Source organism: Bombus bifarius, unplaced genomic scaffold (genome assembly GCF_011952205.1).
Source record: "Bombus bifarius isolate JDL3187 unplaced genomic scaffold, Bbif_JDL3187 scf7180000007992, whole genome shotgun sequence".
NCBI classification, from domain to species: domain Eukaryota; kingdom Metazoa; phylum Arthropoda; class Insecta; order Hymenoptera; family Apidae; genus Bombus; species Bombus bifarius.
In genome coordinates this window covers 2,877,353-2,899,738 of record NW_022884373.1, presented here as the reverse complement: position 1 = coordinate 2,899,738, position 22,386 = coordinate 2,877,353, and the positions used below count along the sequence as shown (strand labels likewise).

General features: G+C 37.2%; 3 protein-coding genes and 1 long non-coding RNA gene across 19 annotated transcripts in view; 1 reads left to right on the top strand and 3 right to left on the bottom strand.

The window, feature by feature from the left end:
• LOC117205765 (histone-lysine N-methyltransferase 2C-like) overlaps positions 1-3,325 on the bottom strand; it is a 28,497-nt gene extending 25,172 nt beyond the window's left edge. For 8 of the 14 annotated variants that reach the window (XM_033444475.1, XM_033444479.1, XM_033444480.1 and 5 more), the window contains exons 1-7: positions 3,154-3,324; positions 1,532-1,710; positions 1,217-1,424; positions 924-1,097; positions 623-847; positions 289-532; positions 73-190 (exon numbers count right to left, since the gene is read on the bottom strand). In XM_033444475.1, the coding sequence (XP_033300366.1) occupies positions 73-190; positions 289-532; positions 623-847; positions 924-1,097; positions 1,217-1,424; positions 1,532-1,685 (1,123 nt within the window). In that variant the 5' untranslated portion in view covers positions 1,686-1,710; positions 3,154-3,324. Of the gene's footprint in view, positions 1-72; positions 191-288; positions 533-622; positions 848-923; positions 1,098-1,216; positions 1,425-1,531; positions 1,711-2,800 lie in introns of all 14 variants that reach the window. The other 6 variants (XM_033444472.1, XM_033444477.1, XM_033444486.1 and 3 more) reach the window with 4 other exon arrangements.
• A 320-nt stretch (positions 3,326-3,645) lies between these two features.
• LOC117205584 (sperm-associated antigen 1) lies at positions 3,646-7,599 on the bottom strand. Its single transcript, XM_033444151.1, has 11 exons — positions 7,429-7,599; positions 6,541-6,711; positions 6,115-6,388; positions 5,823-6,030; positions 5,564-5,725; positions 5,367-5,494; positions 5,188-5,291; positions 4,422-5,122; positions 4,247-4,369; positions 4,014-4,184; positions 3,646-3,930 (listed from the first exon to the last, which is right to left on the bottom strand). The coding sequence occupies exons 2-11, from the start codon at positions 6,693-6,695 to the stop codon at positions 3,851-3,853; spliced, it is 2,106 nt and encodes a 701-aa protein (XP_033300042.1). The 5' UTR covers positions 6,696-6,711; positions 7,429-7,599; the 3' UTR covers positions 3,646-3,850.
• An 81-nt stretch (positions 7,600-7,680) lies between these two features.
• Positions 7,681-22,386, top strand: part of LOC117205583 (ras-related and estrogen-regulated growth inhibitor-like) — an 87,366-nt gene continuing 72,660 nt past the window's right edge. For 2 of the 3 annotated variants that reach the window (XM_033444148.1, XM_033444146.1), the window contains exons 1-2: positions 7,681-7,990; positions 9,196-10,364. In XM_033444148.1, the coding sequence (XP_033300039.1) occupies positions 10,304-10,364 (61 nt within the window). In that variant the 5' untranslated portion in view covers positions 7,681-7,990; positions 9,196-10,303. Of the gene's footprint in view, positions 7,991-8,023; positions 10,365-22,386 lie in introns of those variants that run through there. The other variant, XM_033444147.1, reaches the window with a different exon arrangement.
• Positions 17,540-19,101, bottom strand: LOC117205586. The gene is made up of 2 exons (XR_004487257.1): positions 18,175-19,101; positions 17,540-18,005 (listed from the first exon to the last, which is right to left on the bottom strand). It is a non-coding gene; the product is annotated as an uncharacterized LOC117205586 (long non-coding RNA).

The following is a 22,386-nucleotide window of genomic DNA, read 5'->3' as shown; positions in this document are numbered from 1 at the left end:
ATAGATATTGTACACAAATACCATACATATTGTACACAAACTGTATCAAAAAAACTATCATATAGCACTTACACAAAAGTGGAACTTGTCCCAAGTGTTGACTACAAAAGAGGGACAAACTTTTTGTATCCTGGAAACAACTTGAAGCTGCAGCACACGGTAAATGAAAATAACGATTGCACGACACCACCTTTTTAAAAAAAAAAGTATGTTATGATCTAATATGGAATTAATTATATTTATATAATGAAAATCTGCAAAAAATTATAAAAGAAAAGAAACACTGACTTTGCAAGGAATTCCAGCTCCATAATGAGAACAACAAGCGCAACGTCTCGATGAAGCTTGTACTACCGCTGGGCTTAATATTTCTGTTGTTAGCTCTTGAGTGTTGCTTGACCATACTGCACAAGATTGATGAACATAATAGTGCCCAGTTGACTCAAATAACGTTCCTATTTCCGGTTCTTCCGAATATCCTACTATGGTTAATTCTTCCACTGGTTCCGAAAAATTTGTTAGACTAGTATTTCTATAAAAAATAGTTTTTTTTATAAACAACTTAGACAACATTAAAACAACTTTATAACATACATAATTATTCATTATAATTTTCAGATACCTGCACTTAGCTAGACTCTTTTGCCTACGACAAGTCACAGCACCAGGACCTGCTGTTCTCGGACTTTTGTCTCCAGTAGATATATCAACAAGGTGATCAGTTGTTTCGTCACGATTAGCTGACTTTTCAGGGGTAAAACCTTCAGGACAGGTAAATCTTAACAACTCACCCTGACCTAATTGACTTCTTTCACCCAAATTACATAAAGCACATACTTTCCCTGGCCTAGAAATTAAAATAGTTATTAACTTACAGTTCCAGTTAATATAGAAATAAAAACTGAAACATTAAATATTTTTACCATTGTTCTGGAAAATATGGTGGTTCTTCTGGTGCTGGCATGCATCTCTCAGTGTTAGATGTCTCTCCATCAGGAGTAGCATCTTCACCAAGACGAAGAGGACTTGGGGATTCTGAATGTGTATCATCATCTTTACTTTTAGTACGACGTGGTACACCTCTTGCATACCCAAGACTAAATAAATAAAATAATAAATATAATAACATAAAAAACATAAATATTCATATATTATGTACAAGACAACTTAATAGAGAAAGTTATATTTATGCATTTCAATCTAATAAAATACTAACCCTTTTCCTCTAGTAGTTCCCCTTCCAAAAGGTCTACGAGTACCTCCACCACGTGTAATTCCAGGTGGCCGTTCTTTTCTGGGTCTACCTGGACCCCGCCTAATATTTAAAGGTTTACCTCCAGGGAGTGGAAATTTCTGGTACCGTAAAGGATCATGAAAAGCTTCATCTGGGGTTACTGCAAGAGAAACAAACTTTTGTGCTTCCTCTGAAATGACATATAATTTTTATAATGATATTATGTATTGAAATGTTATGATGTGTAAACCATTAATATTATAAATTTATCAAAATATAGTGAAAACATATACTCACTATTACCAGGAGTTGTTGGTACAGGGCCAAGTAATTGATCTGAATTTGCTGGTGATACAGGAATTCCTGTTGTTTCTTCATCTTCATCTTCACCATCAGAGGCTTCATCTAGTTCCATTTCTTCCTCACCCTCAAGACGCTCTTCATCATCCATGGCACCTCTACGTTGCTATGTAGTCCTAAGTAAGTAAATCATACATCAAACGACCATTATTTATGTTTTAAATGTATATCTATGTCATAATCACATTAAAAAATTATATTAGAATTTGTGAAACTATTTTCCTATGAAAGTTAGTACAATATCTCCTCAAATTATCCATATGTTAGCCTATTGAATATTAAAATGAATATAGTAACAATCTTTGATTACATATGTTAATTATATAAATTAAATTCTTTTATTGTATTTAAAAGTACTATAACTCATAAATTATCCTCAAGAAACATTTTATATATATATATATATCTTTATATAGTAGTGATAATAGATGGGTAAGTTCATAATGATATATTATGGATATAGTAATTATAATAGCATTTAAGGGAATTCATTAGGAAAAAGACTGAAGTAAATATCATATTACATATAATAGATAGATTAACTTCAACCTTGACTGTATTTCCAACTTCAAATTTCATATTTCTACACTTATTGAAATAAAACATCATATATCATTGTAGATATGCACTTTGAAATATTAAAAATCATTAATTAAATGTAAGATACATAGTCCCATGATCAAAAATTTAAATTTTCCTTGACATTAAATATATCTTACTGAACATGACACAAACAAACCTTCAAAATAATAAAAACTAACAGGAAACAGAAATTCTCTTTATCTTTAACCTTTTGATTAATATTCGATCATATTTTAAACCACTTTTATAAATATTTTTACTATAGATATCCAACATTTTGTGAAAGAATATCATATTTTACACGAAGATGTTCTGAGCACAATCACATAACATTCATAAAATTCGAATGATTATTTAATTTGCCATCCATTTTTCACTCATCAAGACTCCGAAAAATAATTTATAAGTGAGAACTTTCAACTCTGTTGGAGTTGTTACCGATAATTCATATACGAGTGTGGTGCAAAACACATCAATCATTTTCCTTACGTATCAATGGTTATTCCTATAGCCGTATCATAGATTACTATGGTAATATTCTTTTTCATAGAAAAATATCGGTCTCGCTCAAAACTGTATTTCACTGTTAATAGAAACATTGACTCGCCTTTGGTCCGAACTCACATAGCTTTTAATCTCTCTACAGTATAGACCTCAGTCAGCTACAGCAGGATGGCGTGCCGCTCGACAATCGGCGGTCATTACACAGTGGGGAAAACCGAGGCACTATAATCACCGAAAAACGCCACTTTTCATCACCAAAAATCACAAACTGTTCTTGTCACTAACAACAGTATCATCACATACGAGACATTGTTTTGCTGTTAGTTTCCCGCGTGCACACTTAACTTAGACTAAATAAGGCAAGGTATAATTTTGTTGGCACGGCCTTTACGGCGACAGTACGCCATTGCTATGTCAGAGTTTGCAGGCTATAAACATACCCGGGCCGCCCGTAACCACGCCGGATCACGTACCTTCCAGTTACTGTTGTCTCCTTAGCAGTTTCATGGTGGCTTTGCACGCGGAATTATCGGGATCCTCGTCGAAATTCGCACGGCTCATCCAAGTAAACATCTTGTAGTAACAGAAAAAAATGTCATAAGCTGCTTGAACGGAAGAGTACGCAACTGACGAAGCGCTAAAGTCACGGAGTCCGGATGTTGGAATAAAACCAGAGTGCGCACTCGCTTAGGTGCTCACATGTGCTGCCGCCATCGTCTAATACCCGAAAACGTGTAGGAACCATTGATACAGAGAATCGAAGAAAGGATACACCAATAGAATTTTGCTAACGCAATAAGTTTATTAATAATATTTGATTTTATTTTGATTTTGAGTACATTTTATAGAAAACGAAGTAGGTCTCTGCGCATCAGGGATATCTAGTAACTTGTAGAAATAATTAGTAACTTGTTTTACTAAAAATATTTTTTATTTTGATATACGCAAAATAAGATACAAATTTATTAATAATTTTAATAGTTTAGATAATGTTACATTCAATCGCGAAATATAATTCGCTAATAATTAACTATGTTTAATTATTGATAAAATTGAAGACAAAGGTATCCTAGTGTATTTTCTTATGTATTATCACTAAAACGTATGAAGTTGGCGGAAGTGTCACTGTAAAATTCAAAATATCTTAAACTGCGTATACACTTAGTATTCCTAGATGCAATAAATTCGTCGCAGTGACGAAACTCCTGATGTACCATGTTCTTCTAGGAAATTGAGTATTCTATTAATAACTATAAAACAAAAGTAAGTGTCATAATAATGATATAAATATTATGTTTTCGTATACAATATTAAATTTTCATTGCGAATATACCTCGCAGATCTTCACTGCTCATGAACATACGCACGATTGGGAAACGTTTCACTTGGCAAAATGATTTCAAAAAATTATTCAGCAGCTCCGTGTCACTGGAAGTGCAAAAGTGCTGTTCCAAACAATGTAAGATAGTACTGAACATACTTCCATTTATTTCATTGCCTAAAACTAAAATATTTTTTATAGCAAAAAAATTCTATAAATTTGTTACATTTTATTAGGATACGAACTTGAATTTAATTTATTGACGTCTAGTGATCTCAGTAATTGAGCGTATACTTCTAAATCAGTATCATTTTTTAATGACTGCCATATGCGCATAAATTCGTATCCATTTTCAATTTTCTCAAAATCCTGAAAATAAATTTACGTTAACTACAAGCTTTTTTTGTTATTAGTTTTATATCTTCGAAATATATTTTTCCGGTTTCCTAATTTCATTTTTACATTTAGCCGCTACTTTTACCTTCCCACGTGATATCCTGTTACATTTCTTGTTCGAATTACCACTTTGTTCGCTATTTTTATTCAAACTTTTAGCATTCGGCACTTCTTCTTGTTCGTCATCGTTCGTTTGACGTTTGTTCGTGATTTTTGTATTCTTATTTGCAACCGTTTCGTTCGGTTTAATTCTATCATTCGCGTATTTATTTTTACTAGGCTCATTAGGTAATTCCTCAATAATAACTGAACTAGTTTGGCAAGGAGGTCTTGCGAAAGAAAAAATTGATTTCTGTTTTGTGCCTAAAACAGGATTACTCTTTTCTTGAAACTCTTTAGGTATATTGGAAGAAAAATTGTTAGAAGAAACAGAGTTTTTGGTCGGCACAGTGTTCAAATTAATTACTTTTTGAGCACTATCAGATTTCTTTGAAGTTTTAATTGTTGTCGTCCCTCTGTTATCGTTCTCAAAACAATACTCAGCTTTAATATGTGGTCTGGGTCTTAAACAATGCGACGGACCCGGCGCCCTGTCACAAAAACATATGTAACTCGATATATTGAATAACGAGCCAAACTGCGAAAGAAAATTTCTAGTTTCTTCGATTTCATTTAACTGTGATCGTCTATTTATGTTTTCTGGTTGTTCTTCAGCGATAGTCATTCTAAAAAATATCAGAATTAAATAGATTTTTGGGTTCTTATAATTAAATATGTTTCTTTATCTTACCTTACTGTTCTAGAGTCACATGACATCCTTAATCTTTTTACGCCGGCAATCGCTGTTGTATCGTTTGGTGCTAATTTCAAAACAGCTTCGTAGTCTGCCAATGCCTAATAATTATACATATTTTTATTTAATACAAGCTTTTATAATCAAGGAAAAAATTAGTGGATATATTTGAATACCTGAGATAACTTTTCAAGATGTTCTAAACTCATAGCTCGACGAAGAAGGGCTTTAATATTCGTATGTTCTATGTTAAGTACTATGTTACAGTCATTAAGAGCATCGTTGTACCGCTGAAGTTTAATGTCTGAAAAAATATAATCGTATTTGACCGAAATTTTTTTTTTAACGAAATGAATGAAATAAATTTTCTTACATGTCATCGCGCGATTGTTGTACGCAATTATGTTTGAATTCATTTTTATGCTAGTATTGTAATGCTCCAACGCTTCCTCGTAATCTCCAGCTCTGAAAGCTTCGTTTCCTTTTCCCCTTTCCTCTTCTGCCATTACGTCCAATTCGGTTCCTGTCAGTGCAGCTAATAATACCACATTTTCTCATTTAATTCTTTCAATACAATATTTGAAATAATTAGAGGATTATTTTATATAAGATAAGTAGTTTCGTGAACATACCTTTATTAATAATAGCATTTTTTTGCAATTTCTTTTCCTGAATAATTTTTTTCTGTTTCTGCAGTAATCTTTTCGCTTCAACCTTTTGTTGTTCATCTTGTAAATCTATTTTATTCAATTCAGTATCAACGTCATATTTATCCCAAGCAGCGTAATTACACGGAGCAATTGTTTTTCTTTTAGCTTTCAAGCTTCTTTTAGATTTTTTCTAATTGAATTAAAAAAACAGGATGGAAATATTTTTAAGTGAAATTACGCGTTGATCTTAGTACAAATAATTAAATATACATACTTTTACAGATTGTTCTTCAAATTGTCGGATATCCGGCATGAGGGGAAAATCTAATGTTGTAGTTTTCCCTTCTTCTAAGTCTCTTTCACGAATCTGCATTTCAGTCATCCAATTGTCAATATCCTTATCAATTTTCTTACATTCGTTCGGTTCTAACATATTGCGTTTAAGAATGGGTTCAGACTTTCTTAATATTATACTAGTTGGCTTAATAACGCTCAAGCGTTTCTCTGCATGCTTCAGTAAATCTGGATAGTGTCCTTCTTCGCCGGAACTATCAATAAAACATAAACAATTTTTTTTGTTACTAAAATTTATACATAAAAACGCATTTAAAATTAAAAACATTGAAAATTAAGTATACAGATAAAAGTTTATTAAGGAGACGATTTTTGAAAACGCCGCCGATTTATAATTTCTACTTACCGCAGTATAGTCACTATGCGCTCCAACTTTCTTGTGTTCGCACATTCGGAAATGTATTCATACGAAAGATGCTCGACCGGTATATCATATCTTTCGAGCAAAGATTTTTGTCCAGATTTCGCATTGCGAATAACGCCCGCATCAGTCTCGACCATGATATCAGACAAGATACTGTTCATTGGAAAAAATATATTTCTGTTAGAACCTAATTAGTAGCGTTACCATGGATACACACATACTAAATTCTTCGTTTCATATAGATGTATAGTTTATCTACTAGGTATGTTCACATATTAGGCTCAATCGATAAGACAGGAAATCTTTATGATGCATTTCCAACAAAAGATCACCGATGAATTAGATGAATATATATACAGCAACGTATGCATGCGTTCATTCAATCATTCGGTACCTATTTATCATTAGGTACCATTTGGTACCTAATGCTCCATTAGTTTAAAAACCTAATACAAGTAGTTTAATAGACAGATAGTAAACTACTCAGTATCATTTAGTCTTAGAACTTTTATCCACGTGAAATACGTTTTTGTTCAATTCAAAACGATTTAAGTACACGAAACTTTTATGATGGATTATATAGGTTACAGAGAAACATTCTCAATTACTAGCAATTTAAAAGTACATCTTGAAAGTTAGTGACTGCAAAAAATACCTGCACATAACCTTATTTTTCAATGGAGCATTTTTTTTTTTACGCTCTACGTTTCATTTCTACAACATCAAAATTTTGGAGTGGAACTATTAAATAATACGAAATTTAATATATTTGGACCAAATTAATTGGTATGTAAATACTATAATAAATGCAATTGTGTACGTGCAGGTATATTTTGTAGCCACTGTATATATTCTGATAATATACTTTACCCTAAAATAGTAGCGATAATAACGCGAATTCTATTTCAGACTATTTTTGATAAGAAGTCGCTTCCATCCAAATTGATAACGTGAGCGTGATAATTGGAAGCAAAAAATTTGCTGTAGTTATACGAGCGAGCGCCTGCGTAGTTATCTGTACTGGCGGACACGCGCTTGCATACTAGCGCTCGCGCATCGGTCACCGGCAGTCCGCTCCGCTTACCTGTTAACACGGCAGTCATCTTGTAGCGTGGAGCGGTACGCCATGCCGTGGCCGAGGCGTGCAGTGGGCACGCTGGAGAGTGCATATTAGACAGTGCGAAGCGCTCAGACTCGAGCATTCGCCGGCGAGCGCTCGGTGAGTTCGGTGTAGAGGTGTTTATGCGTATCGCGTGTTCGCTCGCTCTCGTTCGCGTATACATATTCTCATCAGTGAATTTCGCCTCGTTTCGTCGCGTATCATTACGGTAAACAGTATCAAACGTACACGAGCAACGGTAGACCACATAACGGCCAATCAAATCGTGAAATTATTCATCAAGTGAATTTATTGTCACAAGTGGAATACCAGGTATTTATTCATGCGAATATTCCTACGTTTCGTATCTTCTTACGTAGAATCGTATCAGATAGTATTATCGAAAGCAGGCAAACACGAGTAACATCTGTTCGCTGTTTAATATTTACATATCGTGCTCGGCCTTCTGGAGGTCGCGTCGATAGGGAATTTAATGGGAGTCCATTACGCTTGATTTATGGTCTGAAAATGTAATTCAAGATAGCGCTTTCGTTTGAATACAAACTCTTCTCGCTTGGAGTACGCCTGCAGCGTGTAAGACTGTGCGCATCTGTCATCGGACGGGCACCATATAGTAGCTATCAGCGATAAAATATTTAACCTGCAAATGAGCTCGGTCGGTGTACGGGTTATCTGTAAAGGACACGCCGAGAAGTGAAACCACGCACGATTTCCCGGTCGTCAATAAATAAATATCAAAATACAATACATTCACGCGTAGTATTCCCGAATATTTGAATTTCATTTCGTGACGAGGTTATATACCATAAAGAACAATATGTTATTTCATTTTCGCGGTCGTATGATGTACGACGGATGCTAGAGTGTGTTATCTAATCTACGTGACTTAAACCGGCAAAGAAACGAAACATAAATTGATACACGACACCATTTACGGGTCCGACACGAAATCTCGTAACTCTCGTGAAAATATAATTCAACGATCGTGCGATATGTCTCTTGTTTTCTGAAAATACGCGAGTATTCGCGCCGGATTCTCATCCGCGCCAGGTTCCGTAAAATTCTAACACGACTTTTACCAGTGTTCGCGTGTGAAACGGTGATTTGTCAGCGGTTTCGTTCGATATAGAAAAAGTAAAAAGCGGAAGATAGAAAAAGAAAGAGAAAGAAAGACGCGTACCGGAAAAATTTGATGAAAGAAAAAAAAGAAGAAAAAGAAATTCGAGCGGCGCGACGTAGGAATTGCAGGGGAGCACGTGGGCGGTGCTTGAAGTCTAGTTCTGCGCGCCTCTCGCTTCCAGTATTCGTCTGCCCGTCCGAGGGAGCGCGAGTGTTACTCCGTTGTAGCAGTGGCGCGCGCGCGCGCGCCTTCTAGCCTTTTTTCGTAATCCGGACGAGAGGCCGACGTTGGCGGCGCCAAGCGAGAAGAGAAGATGAGGAGGGAGGCCGTCGACCCGTTATAAATGGAACTAGCAAGACAGCATTTCTTGAATCGTTTCTTCTGTTATTATTCGCAGCGTGTCGGCGCACTAGCCCGCATGTTTGTCCGCGGCGTTACCAGAACCTGCACATCCTCCGATATTATTATCGCCGTGGTCCAAAGGATGCAGTCGAATCGTGGCGACCGTGGAAAGTGAAGTTTTCGAAAGGAAAAAAGAGAAATCGAAGGAGCGAGAAATCGACGGACAGAAAGTGGTATTTTTTGATGACCAAGCGACCAGTGTGAAACTCTTGACGGGCACGAATTATAGTGGCGCCTTTTTAGTGAGCGCGAAAGAGAAGAAATTTCAAAATTCGAGATATGCCCGTGGCGACATACGGTGTACAATTCTGGAAGTTCGCAAACGGTGATAAGTGGACAAAGTTCGAAGATCGTGTTTTACCTGTTGTTCGGTCGATAATATACGGCGAGTCTCGGTTTCGCGGTTGCACGCTCGTTTAAATTGGCTGTCACAATTCGAGACGCTCGGTGCCGACTTGTTCGCGAGAAGATTGCGACGGTCGAGCCAGTGAATCACATCTGAGAGCGACATTTCGAAAGATCGATGTGTCGTCGGGTCTAAAAAGGTGGCTCTTACTCAACGCCGTTTATCGCGCCATTGGGGAGCGCGTGCTTGGAATGAATGCCGCGTTTTCAACCGCTATGTGAAGTTGTCCCTACAGTTTGAACGTGATTAGTGGATGCGCTACAAGAGACCGAGTGTCACCGGTTGCTTTGCAATGTGAGTAAATAGAAACTTCGTGTAGAGACAGAAGAACCGAGGAACAAATCAAACAACCACTCTTTAGAGGTTTTGTTGTCGTTTGAATATCGTTGACCCGATGTGAATGTATTCGAAGGAAATATTCGCGTCACTTCTATAAAGGTTAGTTACGATATTTTTGTCCGTGAACGTTTACATTTTTCGACAAAATATATTTCTCGTGAATCGTTTAGTGACGGGGTTCGTATATGTAAACGTTTATTCGCGATTCTTCTCTCGTGTATGTGTGTGATGTGAATGGACTTTAATACGGTCGAAACGAAAGAAACTGTAGGTCGAGTGAAAAGTAACACGAACAGTGTTAATCGGACAGCATATGATGTGCAAGCGCGGCTCGAACGACACCTAACATCCACGTCTGATGACAAACGTGAACAGGATCAGGGTGGTCGTCCTCGGCGGCCCCAGAGTCGGGAAATCAGGTAACCTAAAAATTTTTTACCTCAATTCTTTAGTTCGTCGCGCGCAACACGAACTTTAGTGGCGCTGTCAATCATAACGTAGGAAGTAACTGTATGAAGCGAGCTGATTAATATCAGGATTCAATTAGCAAAATACGATTAGTTTCTTTTAACTTTTTGCATTCGAGAACTTTTTGGGTCGGGCATAGGAGCTACTCCGGATGATTTAGCGTTTACGTGACGCGTGTCTTACAGCTATCGTAAAATGATTTTATATATAAATTAAATTACAAAAACATTATATTCTAATAATTTATCTATATTTACATCTTTGAAAATATGATTTTGTAATATTAATTTCTGTATTTTTTTGTATGATAATTTATGAAGCATTCACCAAGATGCATTCTTGAATATAATTGATCTCATTTTTCTACAGTCCAAAATCAAGTTCATCCTCATTTGAGCTAATTTCACTTCTGAAAACCATTTTTTTAGGGTTTCTAAATTATAATACTTTTACTATGATCTTCGAATCTAAACTAACGTCGGAGACGTCGTCAGAACCATAATTTCGGAGGCATATGGAACTAAATATTTTATCTCCATTTTAAAGTCTATCAATTTACACTTCCTAACAAAGAACGCGAAGAGCTAAGGAATCAATTTATGTATCAATATTGCACTTTCATCAATTAGAGATGTCGAAATCTAACATAAGCAGGGACTGTCGCCTCTCGCTCGCCACTGGAGTTGCAATACGGAACGCCGTGGTGACTGAGAGTCGCCTCTCGAGTGCAAAGAATTAAATATACAGGGTGGTTGGTAACTGGTGGTACAAGCGGAAAGGGGGTGATTCTACGCGAAAAAAGAAGTCGAAAATATAGAATAACAATTTTTCGTTCGAGGCTTTGTTTTCGAGAAAATCGACTTTGAATTTTCGCTCGGTACGCATGCATTTTATCACGTCTCGTTATAACGGATCTCACTGTAGATCGTTGTCTCGATGGAAAAATTAAAAAAAAATTTTTATTGGTTATATTGGTTTATATGGTTATTTAACGTGAACTTAATGCAGTAATGTGATATAACAACAAAACTGAGACGATTAAATTGATAATTCACAACTCAATTCACAACTTACAATTAGCAACCCCGAACAACTTGGCAGTAACTTACAACTATCAACTCGCAACAATTCTGCAACAACTTACACCTAACAACTCGCAATAACTCGGCAACAACTTACAACTTGCACAACTTTCACAACTTACAAATTGTAACTTAATACTTACAGCTTGCAAGTGAGTAACGATTGATTCACAACTGCTCGGAGCTTCCTTGCTTCTGCAACTAGTCGTAGCTTACAGACAACTGACTAACGCTTACTCTTCTTACCACGATTTTTGTACTCCCACTTATATTCTAGAAATGCGCATGCCGCATTCTCAGGTACATCCTTTTCAATTACCCAATATTGTAAAGGGCCACAGGTATACGAATCTTCTTTCTTTCCTTGGCCCATTAGCACTTTTGTTGCTGTTTACCTGTAGTTTACCCAAATTTTCTCCGATAGTACATCCAGGTATGTAAATCTGAAAGCGGAATTTTTGTATAGAAAATACACGTTTATTGTATGAAAATGATTAAAAATATTTTATTCGAAGTATTGCCCATCGCTAGCTATACATTTTTCCCATCTGTCTGGCAATTGGTGGATGCCACGTCAAAAAAACTGTCGCTCTTTTGAGGCAAACCAGTCATCGAGCCATTTTCGTACATTTTCGTACATTTTCGTAAGCAGTGAAGTGCTGGTCAGAAAGTGCGTGTCCCATCGATGCAAATAAATAGTAATCGGACGGAGCCAAGTCTGGTGTGTAAGCCGCGTGCGAAAATATTTCCCAACTGAACGCTTCAATCGTTTGTTTGACCGGTTTTGCTGTATGCGATGATTTATTATCATGAAGCAAAATTACTTTGTGTTGCCTTTTTTGATATTCTGGTCGTTTTTCTCGCAAAGCTTGATTCATATCGATCATTTGTTGTCGGTAACGCTCAGTATTAACGGTTTCGTCAGGTTTTAACAGCTCATAATAGATCACACCCTTCTGATCCAACCAAACACAGAGCATTGTCTTCCGTCCATAGCGATTTGATCTTGTAGTTGATGTCGGTGGTTCGCCTGGAGCTACCCATGATCTTTTACGCTTAGGATTCTCAAAATATATCCACTTTTCATCGCCAGTCACAATTCGGTGGAGAAATGACTTTCTTTTGTATCTGGCGAGCAGCATTTCGCAAGTGGTTTTTCGGTTTTCCTGCTGTCTTTCATTCAGTTTATGTGGAACCCATTTTCCCACCTTCTGGATCTTTCCCGTGGCTTTCAAACATATGAAGACGGCTTCTCGTGTCACGTTTAATTGATCAGCGAGTTGTTGTTGCGTTTGAGCGTCACCCTCATCCAACAATGCTTGCAATTTGCTGTCTTGAAACTTTTTCTGGATTTTTTAAACCACTCAAAGCACTGTGATTTACTAAGAGCATGCTCACCGTAAGCTTCGACAAGCATTCGATGCGATTCTGCAGCAGTTTTCTTTAAATGGTAACAGAAAATCAATGCTGTCCGCAAATCGTAGTTTCCAGGCACAAAATTTGACATGTTCAACGCTATTACAAACTATGCTGTTGTATGAAACTTGTATTGTTCTGAGTCGAAAATGTTTGTAAGATGTCAACAAAGACTTTTGGCATTAATGACGCAGTTCAGTGATAACTACATTATCAGCTAGGGCCATCTATAGACAAATTCCGGTTTCATACTTACAGACCTTCATATATACAGTTCTTGTATAGGTATATATTAGACGTATGTTGTATAGGTATATATTAGAACTACGTTTGAATAAAATTTTGCCAGATCAAAATTCTTTTCCATTCAAGCATCGAGAATCCCTGCTTTTCTTCTAAAGGTTATTTCTTCCTCTTTTGTTTCGTAGATGTCTTCATTACAAAATTTTTCTCATATCTTAAGTATCATAAACTTTTTTTATTTATGTAAAGTCGGAGGTCGTCAAACTAGAAAACATTAGCATTGCCTAAATTATAAAAATAGCATTCGATCAAATATGTATCATTAACGACTAAATTATCATTGTACTATTAGAATAGCCTCGAGTATCTCTACGATCTGTTACTTTATTATTATCCATAGTATCAATCGAATTCTTGATTTAATCATTCAATCTGACCGAACTTGAAGGCAAGGAAAGACATGTATCATTGTGCTATGATTATGGGAAAGTGCTTACGTGACAGACTATACGGATATAAGCGTATCGAAGAGGTATTAATTATAGTGGGCAGTACTAATATTGTGTCGTGTAAAGCGTGTAATTTCTGCACGTCTATCTAATACCGCGGCAACGGATTGAATGAAAGTGCCGTTAAGATGAATACGTATAGTCTTCGGTATAATACGATGCATTAGTTAGCCGGACAGTCGTACGATGCGTACAAAGCGATCAAACGAAGGCAATAAGGGTAGTTCACCGACCCCTGGAATTAATCCTATTAATAAGCGACAGAACCGATATCGTGATCGAGATGCGTATAATTTGAATAAAGTTGAATTAAACAATGAACGATAGGGTAATATAAACGAGGAGATATGAACCTTCAACTATAATTACTCAGACGAATCTAAATTTTTATTTCATTCGTTTAAAATTAAAACAAGCCGATCAAGTTGCGATTAGGTTTAATAGTGACTAGGACTTTCTGTTTTCTGTATAAGTCCAAAAATTCTGTGGACTGTACTTCTAACTATATTTTTCAAAATTTCTTCGGTAATTTGATTATTGGGCTGAACAATCATTTCCTTTAATTCTAAAGTGTGTAAGAACCGGCAATTATATATGTATACGTATTGATCCGTTAGATCAATTTTCATAATTGGTGGTTTAACAAATAGTACATCAGTACACGTTCATGGCAACGATGAAAGTATAGACGTCTGACAAACAGGAACAGATAATTCACAATGAAGAACAAAGTAGCATTTCTTAGTCGCACGACTGGTATCGGCTGGTTTTTCGTTAATGAGGTCGCGATTAATTATATATCATCAAGTCTTGATTACATGCTATGCAACACTTTTAGTCGTTTAAAAGAAAGCTTGTTAAACGATTGAAAAAAGAGGCGTATACGAGTATATCGTGTAATTTAACGAGGACGATGAACTTGATATCGAGCGTTAAAATAAATCCTGCGATTATATGATCGATCGTAGGATTTTGTGGAATTATCAGAATTGTAATGAATTTTGGGAAAATCGTGAGAATTAATTCTTTTCTACCTAGTTTAATGTAAACAATAGATAGACCATCAACTTACCAAATTTCGTCGGAAACGTTGAACAATATTCTCTTATTTTCTAGGGTCTCTTAGGATTTTAAAATCCCTTGTCATTCTCTGCTTATTGAACCTTTCCTTTTGTCTAAAATCCTTTATAGCTAAAATCCATATACCTTTATACTTTATATTCTATTCTCGTCTCAAAATTACACTCGATACGGTATATACCTTGTTCCTTTCTCTTCGACGTACTCTCGTGGCCAAACGAAGTTTGATCAGAAAGCGGATATTCCCGGGTCCGGGAGAGAATCCGTAAAAGTCGTGAGAAGGGAGAGGCTGTGTCCTGCTGGGTATAATAAGGACCTTCGTGGACGTTATCGGATATCAAGTGAGGAGAGTGGTCAGCGGGTCGTTGCGAGCCACGAAAAATCCTGCGCGGCAGCAGGTTGAGAGATCTGGACATCCGATACATCCGTTATGTTACCGAGCCACGCTCTATACCCGCCTTGTTCGACCCTGGATGCCAACTTTACGCACTGAACGTGCTTTTTCCTCCCTTATCGGCTTCCGGCGAGCCTACGTTTCCATACCATCCACGCAAGGTACAACGAATCGCGTCATGGATCGAATCGGTTCTGTTCCTTCGTCAGGTGGCGACCAATTCTTCCGTTCCACCTTGTTAGGCCACTGGATAATGTTTTTATTTCGCTGGCGTTTGAAGATTATTTCACGCACAAGGACTGGGAGCGAAGTTAATTGGATTTCACATAATCGAGTAACGGCCAGTTAGGTTTGCTTGGTTTTGAGATTCCACACGATGAATCTTTCCATAACAGTGAACTTATTGAGCGAGTTATCTTTTAACTCTTCCGCGACCCTCGAATTTTGATATTTCAATGTTGCTTTCGTCTTGGCAAATAAAGAAGATGCCCAATGTTTTAGAAAGATGTTTAATAGAGAATCGAAATGAAAAGTCACGCGTAACGATTTATTATCATAGTTGTTTTTTGTCATAGTTTGCTCAAGGTTAAGATACTCCTTAAGGTTAGAAAGATATACGTAATTGAGTCGAGAATGAGCGAAAGAGCAGAGCGGAGTTAATCGGAAATTCCTGTAATCATGAAATTGAAAGTTACAGAGGACAGATCAATTTCAGATTGATCGATTTTCGTTCCTTCAAATATAAATATGACATAGTATAAATTATTATGTCCAAGAGATTGAGAATATGAGTCACGAGTGAAATTATCTTCCTTGCACGCTAATGTTCGATTCTTTTTATTTCAAAGTATGAAATGGTGGTCTTCCTTTCGAACTGATTAATATACTGCTGATATATATACATCTGTGGGGAATATGGAAGCGCAAAAACAGAAAATACGTAAAATATACAAAATAGAATACTCGTGCTAATACTTCATATTTATTCATTATTTTAGATAACGTAAACTTAGTTATTTTATTTCTATTGGATCAGGTGGAACCTGAGATGGATATAATGACGCTTTCACTTTATGGAAATAACGCTTGATTGATCATGAATGGAAGGTGTAGTATGGATTGAGAAAATATAAATATCCGATCGATATCTAATCAAATAATTTTTGTTCAACGTGTACAGTACGTGTTAGATTATACAGTTCTTTAGATCACAAAATCCTTACAAATTCGAATAAACCAAAATATTTAAGACTCGCCAGACAAACTACAAATAGATTCACATTTAGCAAAAGATTGACGACATATTTTAAATCCTATTTCCGTAAGACAATCGCTTTTGGGTATTTATAGGATCAATAAATTGCGACAGTGACCAGGCAACAAGGGTGGCTAAGAGTTTCGCGGTAAATCGGCAACGATACGATTTTATAGAATACATTAATAGAAAAGCTGGTGGAAGCCACGAAGAACGTCGATGATTGCGGTTGGGGGCCATTTATCTGCGTTAACGCCTATTGAAGTGGCAATTGGAAGCCGGTGCACATTTCCATGTCGCGTGAAGTATACATAAATTCATTTCGGCTGAATGGCTCACTTTATTACCAGCTCGTTAAAAAGTATGGGCCAGACGGGAGTTGAAAAAACGTCACGCGTCGCCTTTCTTGTCCTTTCCGTTACATCGTAATCGTTATTTTATTCCGCTTATCCGATTCTGTCGTATTTTATCTTGTTTAACAGCAGATACTGCCTTTCGATATTCTTCAGTTTTATATAGGGACATTTAATAATCCCTAGTTTTACAATATGGAATTTAATATTCCCCATTTTCCATGACGGAGCTGCTAGTATTTTGTAACTCTACAAATCGGATAGTTTAGTGCTCGTACAGCGAACGATTTAATGTTTTCTCAATTTTACATCGTGACGTTTGACGTTCTTCGTCCCCATATTAGGATATTTAATATTTCGTAATGTTACATTACAATGCTCGATGTTTGTTAGTTCTCTGGTAGAACACTCAATATTCTCTAATTTTACATCAGAGGGTTCAAAGTTCTTCATTTATGCATTAGGGTATTTTAGTATCTTCCGATTCTACGTTATAGCGTTCTACGTTCTGTTGGTTTGTATAAATTTTCTACATGCGTGATACATATAGCGTTTAATAGTTTCTTGTTTTATATGGATATGGTTGATGTTCTTTGCTTCTATGAACGCACGAAGCTTCTAACTATATCATAATAATCGTTCTGTGTCTCCTTAGATACAAAATAATGATAAATTTCACCTTTGAATTTTTATTTTTATTTAAAAGGATTTAATATATATATAATAAGAACGATCGTATAATGTAGTATAGATATTGATAAATAATATGAGATTTTTTTTAGATTTTTTAAAAGTAGAGTAATAGAAGAGGATAAGCTTAGATCTACGAACGATCTAGTTTGTTCACGAAGGATTGGAACGTTCGACAGTCTCTTCTGCGTTCGTGCATTTGAAATCTTCCACTTGTATATATATTGGAGCGTTCAATTATACCAAGGAATATAAATAGTCTATGTACTCCAATTTTATACTAGAACATCCGATACCTATAAATAATACATAATCTTATGCTTTAGACTATTGGAATGAAATCTTCCACTTCCTCGTTAAAATGTCCTTCACTTTTACGTAAGAATATTAATAACCTCCGGAGGTTATTAACAAACTTGTACATTCGATAAATTTTCTCCTCTACATGCGTTCCAACATATCCGAAATTTTCCATTTCTATAAAGTGTTTAACGTTTCTCGCTTCTACATGGAGGCATTCATCTCTTCCAAGTTTATATTAGAACGTTCGATACTCTGCTCTCCTAGCATCTGAAATTTTCCATCCCTAGATTAAGCTGTTCCATAATTTCTACTCCTTCGTGGAAAAACCAATATTGCTCAAACTAAATCACTTTAATACTCTCGTCTTCTATACTTGACGTTAAAAGTTCTGCATTTTTTCACTTGTCCAAATTTAATTTAAACTTACCAAACTTACCAACGTTAAAGGCGTATAGGACTTAAAACTGTGCAGAAGTCTCGAACCACCCTCTGTTAGACGTAAATGTTTTTACGAACGAATGTAACGACATTTGTTTCAAAGGTATTTAACATATATAATATTGCGAGTAAAAAAAGCCGAGGATGCTCTCGAAATTAGCTATTAATACTAACGAACAACGCACTTACGTTCCATCTCGATTTAGCTGGTGGAAAGACAAAAGATTTCTGGCCCCTGCTATTGAATCAATTCCAACAATTAAAAATCTTTCCGACCCCGTCTCGCCATTGAATTCTTCGTTCGTGCGGTCGCGTTATCGAAGGAGGAACGCTCGTAAATATTCAGCCAGTTGTTTCAATATTTTACAAACGGATGCACGAGGGTTCAGCAACCGTGGATTTTTGTTTGCCACAGCAAGAAACAAATTTTACCACACGCACACGCGCGTGTCTATTTCGAGAAACGTGGTCAAACGAGCGAACGCGCGCGCGCATAAATGAGCATATAAAGAGTGAATCAGCGATTCGCGACGATTTATTATCGTAGATGAATTCACGGCCTGAAGCCTCGTTCGTGCATCTTGATTCATATGACTGGGTCGAACCCTGAAGTAACAAATATGAATAACCAAACAGGATGATAGAGCGAGCGAATAAAACGCGCGCGCCAGCCATATTGTGTATGCAGGTCTTTGTACGATGATGAGGAGGAAAAAGAAATCGACGCTCCACGTGAGCCGCGTTAATGAGAGTTCCATGTGGAATATAATTGTTTGCTCGTTCTTTCGGACGTTTATTTGATCATTATGTGTTCTTTAGAACTTTTTACTGGTATAAACGAATCATAATAGCATTTCTTATAGTCATTTTTAGAGATATGTAGGTTTCTTTACTTGTTTCATTTCTTTGAATCATCGGAGGATAGATTTTTATTACTATGAAAGAGGAAGGAAGAAGAAGAAGAAGAAGAAGAAGAGAGAGAGAGAGAGAGAGATGTAGGTTAATATCTAATATTTGTGCCATTCGCAGGCCAAAGTGGTTAACTCCACTTTTTGAGATCTTTGAAATTTTAGTAAAAGTACTTGATCAATGCTCATCCGATACAATCTCATCAATTTTCTTTATTTCTTGTTTCGCGAAGCTAGCCGATTTGGCCAATAAACCTTCCACTTAATAAAGTTGATATCCTTCTCCACATTCAGCAATCTTTTGTTATTTAAGCTTTGTGTCATTTGCAAAAAATCTCGAAATCTGCGTGTCGCAATTTCTACGGCAACAGAAGCGAGCTGAAAGCGTTGTTATTCGCTGTCGAAATTTTCTCAAGGTCTATTATGCTTCAGAAATTCAATAACAATGCGAATAAAATCTCGGTAATAATTTCAACGTATACTCACATATTATTAACATTCTTGCACGTTGGAGTTTTTCATAAATGAATAAACATCTGCATGCTGTACATAATTAAAATCTCTCGGCTCAGCCACCAGCCTTGATCGTCTATATTTCAAGGGTTCAATTAAATCACCCTCTATATCATTAAACATCCAATATAACTTACAAATGTAATTTTCACGCAATGTCCGACCAATTAACGCGCTGCGATAACGAACTGATTGATTGCACAATGCTCGAGGCGCAAGAACGAAAGAAAGAGGGCAGAGAAACGATTAAGTCACTCCGGAGGGAACATCACGCGGATAAAGCACGGTTTACAGACGCAGAAGCGAAGTGGCGATGGCATCCGCCTGTCGGTGCAGTGTACACCGATCTATAGATAGATTCACGGTAGATAAAAGCCGGCGCACGTAAGAAAATAGTAATTACGAGCACGATTGCCACGTATAAAGGGGGCAAGGTAAAAAAGAGCGATTCACGGCACGGTAAGAGCAGCGGAGCGCATCCTCTGCTCCTGTCTCAGGCGTACTGGCCACGTTTTGCTCTGTACCCTCGTCATTGCTCCAATAAACGCGCGTGTAAGGCCGCAGATATTTATTCGCGAGAAGATTGTCCGTTTGGTCGAAGGAAGAGGATAGATGGTGAGACTTTTTATCGTTGCTATGTAAAACGTATCACGGTAGAAGATAAAGTTAATTAATTACGAAATAGAGTTAATGAAGAAAGTAAAGGGACGATGTTTTTGAAGGTTGGAACACGTGATTTGAATCCGAACTGTCAAGATTATGGCTTAGGCCAACGTGATTTTCAGTCTGACAATCGTGAAATACATGGAAGTGATACGAAAGTTGTATACACCACTATGGCCGAAGGAGTAAAACCAAACTACTGACTCGTTCGTGCCGTAAAACACGCCTCTACGAGCGAAGTGGCACACGGTGCACGGCTCTAGCCGGGGAACCCTGGTGGCTGGAGCTGACATTTGCGAGCCGTTCGCAATTTGTACCTTTGTGTCGAACGAAAATACGTGTTAAACTCTCTAGCCGTCGACGAAAGTTCAGAGCCGAGGGAAACCCGAGACACAAGTGGTATCAAGATACGAAGAAGTTCACCGCCGTGAACGGGAAATTTATGGCGCCTGTACATCCCAGTATCCGTGTACAGTGTACACGCGCGAGAGTGCAAAACGCGCGTGGCTGGCCTCTCCTCCCCTCGTGTCGCATTGTTGCGGGACTGTGTCGCCGAGGGGACAGAGGTGAATATGGTTGGCATCGTTCGCGTGCACACCGGCTGAATTGAACGCGTCAACGGGGCCTTTATCGAAGTTAAATCGCAGACGCGCTCGTAAATAAGGCGTTATGCGCTGCACGGTGCACGATAATGCATATCGTTAAACAAATTCACTGAAACGCCAGACAACTGAAGATCGCAACAAAGAAGCATATCCATCTTTCTTGATTCTCTGAACTTTATGTCGCTCGATGGCTGAAGAGTATCTTCACGCGAAATGGATTCGTAGATATAAGCTTTTGGAAAAAAAATTAAATTGCATAAATATCTGCAGTATAGTCAAGTATTAGTATCTTTTAAATGGTTTGAACAGCTGACGAAAGTATATATTTAATTCCAAAATCAGATGAAAAAGGAGTTTCGATGTATAATTGATCGATAAGATGATAGAGAACCTTGAAATTGCCCTCTTATGAAAGACGAGAAATGTGGTTTGTTATGTTTTTCACGCGTGGCCTTGAATCGTAGTACTCGAGAATTTAGTGCGTACGTTTCGCATTTTCGGATTGGTCACGTAATCCTACGTTATGCGTGCATTATCTAAGTCGAATACCTATGAGAATTAAAAGTCGCGCAATTTTGGAGGAGAACTTTTGCGAAATTTCTATCAGGCACGTAGGTAAGAAAATGATGTATCACCGATACATGTAATTTTGTGTTTCGGTTCTATGACATAAATGCGGGTCATATACTGCATACCTATGATTTTCGCAGCGAAAGGGTTAATTGTAGATTAACGAGAAGCGATAACTCCTAAACGAGAAGAAGGTCACTTGTACGTATATGTACTTCGCGGTTAAGAGAGAATTTACAGAGTGGTGAAACCAAAGGGAGGAAGTTGGTTTCGTTTCCCTGTGTTTTACACCGGTCTCCAGTGAAACTGGAAAAACTCGCGTTAAACACGTAATAACGATAATTAATGGTCGCGCGATGTACAGGAAACGTCATTAAATTCTATGCTTGTACAATCGTCCACCAAGTTATAAACGTGGAAATATATGTATCTGTACGAATGTATGCGTGTAAGCTGGAGGATACGTACTTCGTTTCATAAATTTCTTCGTTACTTCGCGAAACGTACGAGGGAACTTTAACATGTCGTCGACGTGCCTATCCTCTCGGTTCGACCCTCGAAGACTTATTGAGTACATAGATCGGTGCAGGCTCCGTGCTCTCGTCGAGTTCTCGTATATACACCGTTTATAAATCTGTCGCTGTGGTTGCTCGCGGACTCGAGGAAGAGAGTCCCTGGAGCACCGCGAACATCGTGTTCCGTTGATTCGCGAAGTCGAACCAACTGGTTCGCTTCGCCTTGCTGTACTCCGTTTGCCAACTGGTTTCGCAAAGTTGATAAGACCTGTAAAGCTTGGGAACGAGTGGAGGACCTTTGGGTAAGAACAAAGAGATTTTATTTTAACTCTGCTGTTCTCTACGGAACTACGTTTCTTATTGAAAATTATGTTTCAGTAGACTATATTGAAATATAAATAATTTTTAAATACAGTGGAACTCCATTTATCCGAAC